The sequence below is a fragment of the Lycorma delicatula genome, chromosome 2, assembly GCF_047948215.1.
Source record: "Lycorma delicatula isolate Av1 chromosome 2, ASM4794821v1, whole genome shotgun sequence".
Lineage (NCBI taxonomy): Eukaryota > Metazoa > Arthropoda > Insecta > Hemiptera > Fulgoridae > Lycorma > Lycorma delicatula.
The window spans coordinates 91,104,965-91,118,533 of NC_134456.1; the positions used below are offsets into that span (position 1 = coordinate 91,104,965).

The window sequence follows — 13,569 nt, forward strand, 5'->3', positions numbered from 1 at the left end:
AGAACTTTATATGTTCTTCATATAAAGTTTAACTGGACTTTAAAGTTTAACAGTCCACAAAGCTGGTGATCCTTTTCATAGCAAGAATGAAAACATTTACTATTTGAAATTTTTGCATGCATTGTGCGCGCACGCGCGAGCACGCGCACAGACAGACAGACAGACAGACAGACAGAGAGAGAGCACTAAAAATTTAAGTATTGAATTCACAGATAATTTTTATTGCCTTTTATTAAATTTAAAAAAGTAATTAAAAATGTTTGATAATTATTTTATTATAAACTAAAGTGTACTTGAACTTTCAGTATTCTACAATTGATAATAAAAATTATGGTTTCTTAGATAAGAGTGTGTACAAACAGTTTAAATAACAGTATAATTATGAATGTTGAAATGGATATAATTGATGCAATATTAAGTGTAGTTATAACACCTGTTTGAATGTTGACGTATTCTGTGACTTGTTTTCAAGGTTAACCAGTCAGATTGTATATAATGAGTTCTGATCCTAAATATTACTTTTCAGTTTTCTGTCTGTGAATTCAAGTATAACACACTGTTTATTGTGAGATGTTAACTGCTTGTATTCTTTGATAGAGAATAAAGAAAATATAACAAATGATAAACATTAACGTGAATAATATATAATTTTAAGTAATATTTTTTATATAACATATATGTGTGCTATTCTGCAATAATTAAATTCTAGATTTTGGGCCACATCTTTACTCCAGTTAAAACAGTTAATTTTATTGCAGACTTTAATTACAAAAATATAATGGAATCTCAGTTCGGTTTAAAAAGGGAAAAGTTATTTATAATTTTTGTTTAAATTAGAAACTTCTTTACATGTGAAAAAATATGTGAAAATTACAAGACTTCTATACATTCATCAAAAGGAAAACGTATTTGTTTCTAAAACAATACTTTATCTTCATACAGTTCAGGTAACAACAGTAAATTAAAATAATTAAATATCTTTCTGTCATTAGTGCCATTAGTTAAGACATCAAGTACATGTAGAAAATAAATATAACAAAATTTTTACTGCCTAATTTTTACAGTTATTAAAGCCAATATTTTGGTTAAGCCCCATTAGCTGTCTACGAATATATTTTCTTACAGTGATAAAATCTATTAACCAGAAATCTGGAAACAATATTTTCTAATAATTGTAATATTACTAGTAATTTCTTTTTAAGTTAAATTTGTCACTTACTGCTATTTTTCATCAGTTCTGCTAAAAGTTTGTACAGATTTCTACTTTTTTGGGATGTAATTATAAACGTGAAAAATTAAAAATAAACATATTGTTTCCTCAGCCAATCATTACTTTCAAATTTTATCAGTTCATTAATTACGTTATCATTTGCTGTTTTTCATTATGCATAATCTTTTGAAGTGTAAGGGATTTAAATTTGTTACTGTTGATTTTTGAAGTTGATATATTTTTTGCCTAAATATTTATTTAAACATTTATTTTTATTTTTTATGGGTGCTTTACATCACTCTGTTAATATTTTTTGAATCTCGCTACAACCTCTTTGCTAGTGCAAAAAAAACAGTGGTAAGTTGCCTCTTATTTTTTATTTTTATTTTTCTAACAATATTGTTAACAACTTTTTTGAAGTTTCTTTGTTTGGTTTTTGGTAATTATGACCTCATTAGCTGTTCACACATAAACTGTACTAAGTACAGGTTTTACACTGAACAAACAGGATTCGGCTACAAATAAAGATGTAAGGAAAATAACATTTTTCACAGTAACACAGGACAGACACAATTTAAATTTAATAAAATTTATTTTTGCTCGGGAATTAAGAGGAAATAGGAAGTCTGGCTTTAGCTGACATGTACCTCAGTCCCAGGTTGGGCCTTGATAGAATCTTTAGTTAGAAAACCTGGGAGCTATCCCTCCAAGCCATAACAATACCAAGGATGGTGGTACCTGTAAATTTTGCTACACTACTGAGAAGGATAAGTATGAAGGTAAGAGAAAAGTGCATATAAAGATATGGATATCTACCCACAGAAAATGAGATAAATAACCCATTTTAATTGCTTCAACCAATCTTTTAGGTACTGGGCATTTCCCTTCTGAATCCTTCTGAAATTCAGGGAATATTTAGCTAGTATGGGAGAGGTTAATACTTATAAAATATTTTTCAATAATAGCTCAAATACAGATGTAAAAATTTGCTTATCCTCCAGTATTGAGTATTAAAGACCTGAGAATAGGATCAGAACTTATTTGAAGATGTCCCTCATCAATTTCCAGAGTTGGTGGAATGCTGGGACATAGTTAAAACATTTTTAACTGAATAAGAAAGTTTTTCTATGATTAAATTTGGCATATAAAATAGAATAAAACTGTTATGAATAGATAAATCTTAAAATTTTATGAATAATTTTAATGGAATGTAATTTATAATAATTCAAGCAACTTATTTATCTAATAAAAGTATATTTTAACTCGAGCAGTTTTCCAGACAGATTTCAAATCTGTCTAATTTCCTCAAATCTGTCTTTAAAAGCAATGGTGATACTATGCAAATAAATCTAACCCAATTTCTTTATACAATATGTTCAGTAACATTCTAGGGAAAATTATTACTCGCAAAACTTTGGAATTTCTTAGATTAAGAAAAAATTAGCTGGATTTTATCTGGATCTAGAAGTGAATTTTCTGCCTGAATGATTTTCTCTGTATTTGCTTAATATTGTATACCACAATATAAAGAATTGGGGATATTATTAGTCCTATAAAAGGGTTTCTCATAGTGTCAACTTCTTGTTAAAACTGAATCTATTATGGTAATATAGTATTTCCACAATATTTTGACATTTTGTTTGTATGGAAGAAATTTGAAGCAGAATGTATAAGTGCTTTAAATTTACATTCTGCTTCAGTTGTGGTTTTTTTAAATAAGTATTATTCAGTAAGAAGACATTTTGCTTGGTGTGCCATAGTATGTATACAGATTATGTATATTCTTATATGGATTTGAATACTAGATCGTGGATACCAGTGTTCTTTGGTGGTTGGGTTTCCATTAACTACACATCTCAGGAATGATCAACCTGAGACTGTACAAGATTCACTTCATTTACATTCATACATATCATCCTCTGAACTTATGCCTTATGGTGGTTCTGGAGGCTAAACAGAAGAAAGAGAAAGTATGTATGTAAACTATCTTTTTCTGTAGCTGTCTGCATCATAAATATTACATGCTGGCAGCACTGTGTACTGATAACTTCATTTCTCCGGTAAAAAATAATTCTTAGAAGAAAATTTTCTTTTTCAAGAATAAAAACCTGATGTTTTGGGTAAGCAAATTAAAATGGAACAGAGCCTTCTTGAAATGCAGTTATTTGAGTATCATCTTTAATTCCGCTTTTATTATTTCCACTATTGGTGTATATGCTACTCTCTTGTCTGTCGTTGTCAGTTGTATACTGTTTATGGTCCAGTGCAGTATAGTTTTGTTCTTTGTAATTTTTTTCAAATGCCTTATTTTATTGAAGAAAGGATTGCTATAGTTGAAGATTATGTGCATTCTGGATTTTTTCAAGAAATACACAAATATTCGGAGAAGTTCCAAACGCAGTAGTACACAACTTTGTAATAAAAGGCATACTAAGAGGTCAGTTAAAAATGCAAAATGAAATAGGCAACCTTCCATTAGAACTCCAGAGGTTGTAATTCTCTAGAATTCTCTGGAGAATTATTACCTCTCCAGAGAGCTAATATTCAAAGAATTTCTGCTGGTCTGAAAAATCTGTAAGTAAATATCACAACAAAACAATATAAAAATCTTTTATATCTAAATATTTTTATATTATATTTCTTTTATATTATAAATCTTTTATATCTTTTTGTAAGATTCTTCATGATTTAAATTTGAAACCATATAGTGTAACAACTTAAGAGAATAGATAAACTGAAATGTCTTAATTATTGTGACACCAGAGGACAGTAGCATTCCCCAGATTTGTCTAGTTGTGATTTTTTCCTTTGGGCTATCTAACCACCTTCAATATTAATGAACTGAAGGTGAACATTTAACAAGAAGTCATTGACAATAATGTTTTGTGTCAGGTGACTCAATATGATCACTCAAACACAAAAGTGCATTGCTGCCCAGAGCACTCACTTCCAACATCTTTTGAAAAGTTGTGGTAGATATGTAAACATTTGCTAATGTAAATAAAAGATTTAATTTACAATTTCATTTCATTCATAAAATGTTACATGCTACAACTGTGTTAAATCTGTAGTGTCCATTATAAGTTGCTTACCTGGTACAATATATTTATGGTTTGAAGAAGCACATCTGTAAAGAGGATCTTAATTCATTTTACAAGAGGCATCTTGTAAATGAATTATAATTATATCACCTATTAAATTAACATTTTTTTACAAATTTAGATAAAGGCGGAAGGTTTTAATTTGACCCATACGTATCCATATATATATATTTATTATTTTTTTTATCTCCTTTTGTTAAAGCTTTACTCTTTCACATATGGAGTGATTTCCATGATTCCTTTTTATTTTATCGAGCAAGTTCAAGTAGTTGTCTCAGTGAAGGTTTTTTGAAATTACTTAACTGGAAGATTTTTTTTTAAACGAACCATTACATTGCCTTTAAAAATATATTTGAAGATATTTTACATTGTTTGTTATCATTATTGTTTAATAATGGATTGTCGTAGTATGATGTCTAGTCTTATGACGCTTGATACTAAAACTTTGTTACTTTAGGGTAAAAGAACTGTGTTTAAAATAAATTTTTAGAATTTGGTAGTTTTTTTTTGTGACTCATTTATTATGCTGATGTTTATTGTAAAAGGTATGTTAGCTTAGAGATTGATTTTATGTCAGTATGCAAATTTGGGGTTGTCTGAAATATGGATATCCTTAATTCTGTTAATAAGTTCATTGATCTTTACATATATAACCTGTTTTCAGATGAAATATTAATAATCCCACTCCACTAATTATACTAATTGTTCCATTCACACCAACAGAAATAAAACAATTATTTACACCACATCTTACCACTCCATACAACATAAAAATGGACTTTTCTTATATGTATTATACAGCCTATTACATACACTTCTGTATTTTAATAACTATACTGAACAACTCAATATCTGGCACTGGTTAATACTATCTACTCACCTTTATGTATACAAGGATTATTATTATTATTATAATTGTTGTTGTTGTTGTTGTTGAAAAACCAATAATAATCAAAAATTATACATTTTTGTATCATATTAAGAAACAAAAATTGTATTTATCAATGTTATAAAATAAAAAAAATAATAATAAAACAGTGCCAGTAGTAAAAAAAATGACATTACATTACAACTACATTTCGAACATCTCATAACACTGGTATTTGGCCTCTTGAAATTACGTGTAATACTTTATGTACATTGTGAACAAGAAGACTCTGGTGTGAATTAGGATTTCATAAGAAACTATATGAAGATAATAAATACAAGTTGTAAGAGTATGTCTTGTGGGCAGTGTAAGGGGAAGCTGAGAGACTAATAATTATGCATTAAATGTCTGCGTGTTAAATAAATAAATAAATATTGTGTATAATATTCTCATTTATCATAGTAGTAGTATTTTTGTTTGCCTGTAATGTAAATTTTCATAGAATGATTAAATTAACCTATTTTCAACAAAATTTATTTTTTTTGCCTGCAGATACATTTTAATAGCTTTTACAAATGTCAATTATAGAAAAAAATACTGTACAATGTATAACTATAATACATAAGAAACATATATTATTAATTATCAAGTATAAGTGATATCTTAAATTTTCAAAAAATAAAGCTACCTAAATTCTAAAAATAAGTATACCAACTTTAATCTTTTGTTAATGATTAAATCTTATATCTAAGCACTCCGAGAATAAATTGAAGTGTTTTAATAGAATCTATATAAAAGGTGTCTGGTAAAATTAGACATGACTTTAATTAAAGATAAAATATTCTTCAACAAAATATTATGTATTTCTTCATTAAGTATACAATAAATTCATAATATGATATTAATGTGAAAAAAGTTATGTGATGGTTTAAATTACAGTGCTTTGATAAGTAGTATCTTAATCAATTGCTTAGTTTATCTTTGTTATTAAATACTTTCAATGCCTATGTAAACTCAGTCTAAAATACAAAATATTACATCATCTTGGGGCTGCTTTTAAAAATTACAATGTTTCAGGATAAAAAACGGGGCTGTTAGATTTAACTAATACAAACTGAGATTTAGATGCATTTTTTATATACTTGTTTAATATCCAGCGTTCTCAAATATTTATCAATTATTGCCATGAAAATTGTTTTATTCTGCACCACTTTATTTATTTAATTTATATGTTATTTTCAGACAGTTTCATAACTACTACTTTATACATATATATAATTATGTATTAAAATGGAGTATAATCTTTTTTTCTTTGTTCAATAATTTTGTAATTTGTAATACTATCCCAAGGTTTTCCTTAACCTTCTTTCAGATAAGTCCAGGAGAAGTTTAATTTTTTATCCGTACTGTATTTATCTGCCGTTACATTTATCTGTAAAATATTCAGATATCTATTTCTTGATACAATGTCTAAATTATTAAAAAGATTTGTATACAGTGTAATAATATGTCTATACTATTATATAAAAAGGAAGAGGGTTTTTTTTGTTTATATTATCAATTAAAGAGTCACTATAACCTTTATGTACAGCAATTTGTTTTAAATAATATCTATTTCTTTGTTTAATTTATTTTTATTTTTATTATATTGTGTATAGTTAATCGGCCTATTAGTCATGTTTGTATATGCATTAATTTTGTGTTACCAAGGATGATTTGAATATCTATGTATTGTAGTTTTATTGGTTGTGGGTTTCCTACACACTGACATTACAAACTGATTACTTTAATTAATTTTTTTACTAACATCTAAGTAATTTATTGTTCTATTTATATTGATTTCAAAGGAAAAATTTCAGACCATTTATTTATTTGAAATAAATGGTTTATTCAAAATTATTAGATGTTTATTGTACTGTATATAACAAGATTATAAACAACAAAAATATCATTGACATACCGAATCTATAGTAGGATATCATGAGTATGAATAATGCCGTAAATAAGTTTATTTTCAAAATTTTGTGAATAAATTTCGCACATGATAGCTGAAAAAGGAAAACCCATCAGTAAGGTATTTTCCTGAGTATAATATTTGTCAGCAAATTTAAAGTAGTTTTGTTGGCGTATATTTTTAATGATAGTAATACTATTATCAACAAAGAGTCTTCGTTTATATGTAATTAGTTTTTTATTATGTAAATTGTTTTGTCTATGGGTATGCTAGGATATCTGTTACTAATATTGTAGTTAACCATCCTAGTTTTTTCTCCAATTGTTAAGTCTTTATCTAATTTATTTACAAATTCAAATCCAATTTTTATATTACAATTATAATTCAAATTCATTTTCATTCTAAGTATTTTATCAATTGTTTTGTAAATAATATAAGATAGAACAGATATAAAATCAATCAAAGGTCTTATAGGGATACCAGGTTTATGTATTTTTGGAAGTCCTGTTAATTTTGGTGCAATTGGTACAAAATGTAATCTGAATGATATTTTAAGTTATTATTATAATTAAAAATATTACGGTATTTTGCAATTAAACTTTTAGTTATTTTTAAAAATTTATTAGTGGAGTCATTTATTTCTTTGAAATTATTTTCTGGATGTATTGTTTCATCAAATTATTATATTTTTCGATATACATGATGACAGGTATATTGGTTTTATCAGATTTAAAAATTAAACAATTATTTTTATTTAATTTATTTTTCAAATGGTAAATTACTTTTTTATTATAATTAAAAATTGGTTTATAAGTTAAATTTTCACATTTAATTTCATGAATTTCACTACTAATGATATTACATAATTTTTCTTTGTCATTAGGATTTACTTTATTAATATTATTTCAGAATCAACTATGATATTTTTAATAATATTATTCTTATCACTATCACTCAGATTATATTTAAACGCATTTAATTAGCAACAATAAACTGCTCCTTATCATCATGGTCAACATTTGTCAAATTTATCAAACCCAAACAAATATCAGTAAATGATTCCGAATCCAACTGTACATCTTTGAAATATAAATCATCATAACCACCAATCACTGCAAAACCCGCCTGTAGTCTATAAACACCCAAACCTTTATTATTATTATTATTATTATTCCTATTACAAATGTAATTACAATTATTATTACTATTATTTCTTGTTTTTATCAAATTACTAATTTTATGATGTTTAGATTCATTAAATTTATTTTTAAGAATTTCAATATTAGTTTTGATCAAATTAACAATACTTAATCAAATACTAAATATCCCCAAATTTGCACTAATTGAAAGTGTGTATTATATAACTTACTATTTATTAAATTTCTTTTATAATAAGCTTGTTCGATTTCCTGGTTCATCCTAAAGGTTTCTGCAAAATCTTTTGTTTTTATTATACATTTATTAAATTCAGAATTCTTTATGTTAATCTTAGCATATTCAGGAATTACTTTAATTTAAGGAAAATTTTATTAAGATTTATTGAGTGTATTGTATCATGGAGCTTAATACGTAATTGATAAAACTTAAATGATAATTTTGCTTGGTTAGCATTCATTTAAAATATATATATATATATATTTTAATTTTTAATTTTAATTAATAAAAAAAAAGAAGATATTTCATATATTATCAAAAAATTTATATATATTTTAGTTGTCTCTGAGTTTAATATGTAGTTTGATATAAACATTTAAAAAACAGAAATTACAAATGAAGATGTGGGTTGCCACGAAAGTGCTATTGTAAAGGTTATGAAAAAATAAGGTGTCATCTTATTTACTTTTTAATTTCTGTACTTAGGTGGATGAAGTTGGATTTTATATATGTATATGTATATATATATATATATATATATATATATATATATGTGTGTGTGTGTGTGTGTGTGTGTGTGTGTGTGTGTGTGTGTGTAGTAGCAGAGATTTGCTGGTTGAAGCACAAATGTTAATGAATGGAATTAATGAATTGTGAACTATGAGTGTCTATCACTGTGTGAACTGGGTTTGAACTGATTAATTGTGAACATCTGAAAACCAATTTCTAGATTTTTTGAGTTTCATTAAGTATTTCAACGGTTAAAACTGTCCAGTTTCTAGATTTGGGTCAAACCAATTTCTAGATTTTTAAAATTCAACCTAGAAATGGGGTGAAGAAAGGTAAAACAATTTTTGAACAATGATTGTAAATTTTCCAAATCCTGATTATAGTAAACAAGATATTCAGTAGATATGGGCTTGTAAATACTCTTCAAATAAATACTTAAAAACCATTTTTAATTTTTTTTAATTCAAATTTCTTTAAATGGTGCAAAGGTGTACAGCACTGTGATTCAACCAACACAGTCACTGCACTACCATTGCTACTGTATGTGTGGCTGGCTGCGACTGCTTCCTGTTACTTGACTAAAAAACATAAAATTAAAAGATTGACCGCTACGGGAAACACAAGTAATCATATACCGCGGGTGAAGCTGCGACAGGGAGCTAGCTGTGTATATATATATATATATACAGCTATTTATTTATTTTAAGAATTCAAGCTAGGGATCATTATTAATGATTTTATAAGTATGTAGATATACATTTATATTTTATAAATATATATGATTACATATTAATAATGATTATATATATATATATATATATATATGCATGCATACATATATAATACATAAATAATCATTATTTAATATTAATAATGATTACATATGTATGCATGCATGCATGCATATACATACATAAATCAATACATAAATCATTATTAATGATTGGCCTTCATAGAAAGAAACTGGCGTTTTTGAATTTTTAGATTATTAATTGGCCCGGGACTATCAAAATGATAAGATAAAGTATTTATAAAACAAAACAGACAACAAAACAGATCTGTCACTGTATCGGTTAAAAAAGAATCTCTTTAATTTTCACTTTTTATTTGATAATGATTTGTACTTGAGATTATATTATATTTCTATTTCAATTAATTATTAAACATTGTTCAATAGTTTCTTATTAACTATTATACTGCATTTGTTTATACTAGACAGAATTATTTAGACTGTGTTTTTGTCAAAGGTAAAAAAAGAGATTGCAAATTTTTATAACAGAAATTTAATGAAAACATTTTTTATAATATAAACTTGTAAACACAGTTATGTGTTTGTGAAGAATCTCATTACAATTATGAAGTTTTTATTAGAGAATTTAATTGTAAATTTGACAAAAGACTAGTTTTGGTTTGTTACATATTTTATCTAAAATTGGTAATTTTATGTGTTATTAATTGTAAAAATTAAGTTACAATTAATAAATTAGATAATTTATTTATTAGCAAAATTCTAATAATCCAATTATTAATTAACATAATTGTGTTCATTTTTTGTTTTAGATTTTGCAGAATGCAGGAGTGGATAAAATTATCAATTAGAATTGGAACTTTTGGGTTCCTCAAGGAATTTAGACCAGAAGATCCGTATATTACATCCTATCTTACTGGACCTGTAATGAATATCAATGAAACAGTGGTAAGTCATTTTATATAGTTTTTGTAATAGTGTTTGCAAGATTTAAATGTAATTACGTTTTTTAATATATAATTTTTGCATAATTTATCATGATTTTCTAAAAAAACGACAAAAATAATAGTTATTCAGTGAAATAGTTTAATTTTATTTTCATTCAACAATCTTTAACTAGAATTCATTTATTTTTAGAAATTAATTATTTTTAAGATTAATCTAATAATTATTAAAAACCCCAGTTTCAAAATGAATAAGCTAATCAGTGTTTTTAAATAACAAAATTCAAAATATTTAAACAAAAGGTATGACTGAAATTAATCAAATTATTTTAGGAATGCATTTCATTAAGATAATAGAGAAAGATTCAGAAACTTTAATGACTCTCCTCGCTGGATTGACATCTCGCACTCTTGTCTCACAGACTCACACCTGTGACTCTCCTCGCTGGGCTGTTGTCGTATGTCTCACTGGACTGGTTCACAGAACTCCGCCGAACCCTCACGACTCCACACTACTTGCAGCCTCTCCTCGCTGAACTCCATGCATAACTGCCCTTGCAGGACTGATGTCATAACACCTTACAGACAGGTTCTAATAGAACTCTCTTTTAGCTGGTCTTACTGGGCTATTTATACTGTTAGCCTCTTTACCTGTAGGATCAGACCCAATTTGAAGTGTGAGAACAATCGACCAAGGCTTTGTTCCCATGAATTACAAACCTATTTTCTTCTCATCATACAGGTGTTCATTGTGTGTTAGCAGTATAACAAAGGACGACTGTTAAATGGACCTATACTTTACAAAAAGAGTTCTCCCTTTTGTCCCTTCCTGGATTTTATTGATTATGGTTATGATCAATATCATGGATATCTTTGAATAATGTTTTATAAAATTTTTTTATCTTCACTTTTTAATTTTATTTTCAATTAAGTATTATTTAAGAACTTTGGAAAGGGAGGAGTCTTCTAAAATCTGATTAAATCTCTTAAGGATGCAGGGGGACTTTTATTATTTTAAAATGTGATCAGTAAGGATTCAAATAGAAATTTGAGAGCCTTACTGCTAAAAACAAACTAAGAAAATAACAACAAAATTAGCTTTATTGAAAAGTTTAACAATTTCCTTAATGTTTCCAGCTTGCCCTTTAGTAAGAAAAAAAAAACCAGTATAAATGTAAAAAGAGAAACATTGGATTACTAAAGAAATTGTAAAATCTAGTTCTACGCTAAGGAATCTACGTGAAATGTCTAATTATAATTTACTTGATAACTTATATAATTATTTGAATATTTACAACTAATTTATACTAAAGTTATTCGTAAATTTAGTTATACTAAACGATTATTTTATAATAATTCAATGTTTAATTCAAATAATACACCTAAAACTACGTGAGCAATTATCAAACATAAAAGCAAATTTCTAAATAAAACAGGATTGGTAAATAAAACTTCAACAAAAATTCAAAAGGACTCAAGTTTGTTATCTCATTAGTAAAGCAGAGCAGTTACTCATGAAGCAGAGGAATTTAATAAATTATTTTGCAGTGTTCTGAATAACAGTAATACTGATCCATCTGAAACAAACCCAGTATCTGGGACTGACTTTGTTGATAAATCAACTAATTCCCATTGATACCCAGGAAGGTAATATTTATATTTTAAGTATACAGTAATTTAAGTTCAGCAGCTATTGTTAGCATTTTTAATAAATTACTAAACTTTTTAAAGAATCTTTCAATCAGTTTACAAAAAATCCAGTTAAAAGATTTTATTTTACAGATAAAATAATACTAATTTAAAAAAAAAATAACAAAAAAAACCTGAATTCTCTGCACCTCTATGTAACTTGCATGTAATGTGTGCTCAAATAATTTTCATTAATGTTTTCTGAATTTTATTTATTTTTTGATATTTTATACTTTTATTTTCAAACATTTACTTTATTATTATTGTTTCATGGATGGATTTATCAGTCTATCTTTTATTCTATAATAGTGTATTTTCTGATGCTGCCTTGATCAATATTTTTCTATGGTTCTGCTGAGGAAGTACTAATACTCTTTTTATCCATGAAGGGTAGTAGATATACTATATGGATAGAGATATACCTCTACCCATTCTTCTAATGATCTCTATAATATATTACTGCAAATTATTCAGAATAAAAGGTTCATTTAATATTAATTTTATTATTTTGAAAGGAATTTTTATTATTATTTTTAATTCATGTTTTATTTTTAAAAAATATTGGTAGTTTTTGTTTATGTTTTGGTCAAAGTTATGTTTTCAATTAAGTTTATTTGTATAATCACCAATTTTACAATAAAATTAAAACACTTTTATAAAAATTTATAATGCTTATTACGCACATATGGTAAAAATTTTGACTAAATCTTTCCTAAGACAGCAAAAAGTATACCAACTTGGATCTATTTTTGTTGGTTTATTTTTAACAGCATAATGTATTATTAAAATATTTCCATTAATCTGCACTGTATATTTTCTCAAATGTAAATATTAACTTTCTGAATTTTTTTCAAACTAATAGACAAGAAGACATTTGTTGTAGTTAAGCTAAAAAAATCCATTAGCCATAAAATAATATATAGGTCTTAAGATAAGCTATTCAATTACAAATAATTATAAAAAATATAGATTGCAATAGAAAATTACTACCAGTTTTAGTTCAGTGTTAAGTTCTTTATTGCACAATCATCCACAATCAGCCATTCTCCTACATTCAAAGTAATGAATTTCAGTGTTTATATATGTGTGTTTTACGGAATACAATTGTAATTAAATTTCTTATTATTTAAATATTTGTTGATTTGTAGACAAGTTTATTGTTAACACAAAT

At 26.2% G+C, this 13,569-nt stretch overlaps 1 protein-coding gene across 3 annotated transcripts in view; it reads left to right on the forward strand.

The window, feature by feature from the left end:
• Positions 1-464: 464 nt before the first annotated feature.
• LOC142318996 (thiamine transporter 1-like) overlaps positions 465-13,569 on the forward strand; it is a 47,628-nt gene continuing 34,523 nt past the window's right edge. The window contains exons 1-2 of one of the 3 annotated variants that reach the window (XM_075355774.1): positions 465-947; positions 10,578-10,713. In XM_075355774.1, coding sequence (XP_075211889.1) covers positions 10,588-10,713 — 126 coding nt within the window. In that variant the 5' untranslated portion in view covers positions 465-947; positions 10,578-10,587. Of the gene's footprint in view, positions 948-10,139; positions 10,265-10,577; positions 10,714-13,569 lie in introns of those variants that run through there. The other 2 variants (XM_075355776.1, XM_075355775.1) reach the window with 2 other exon arrangements.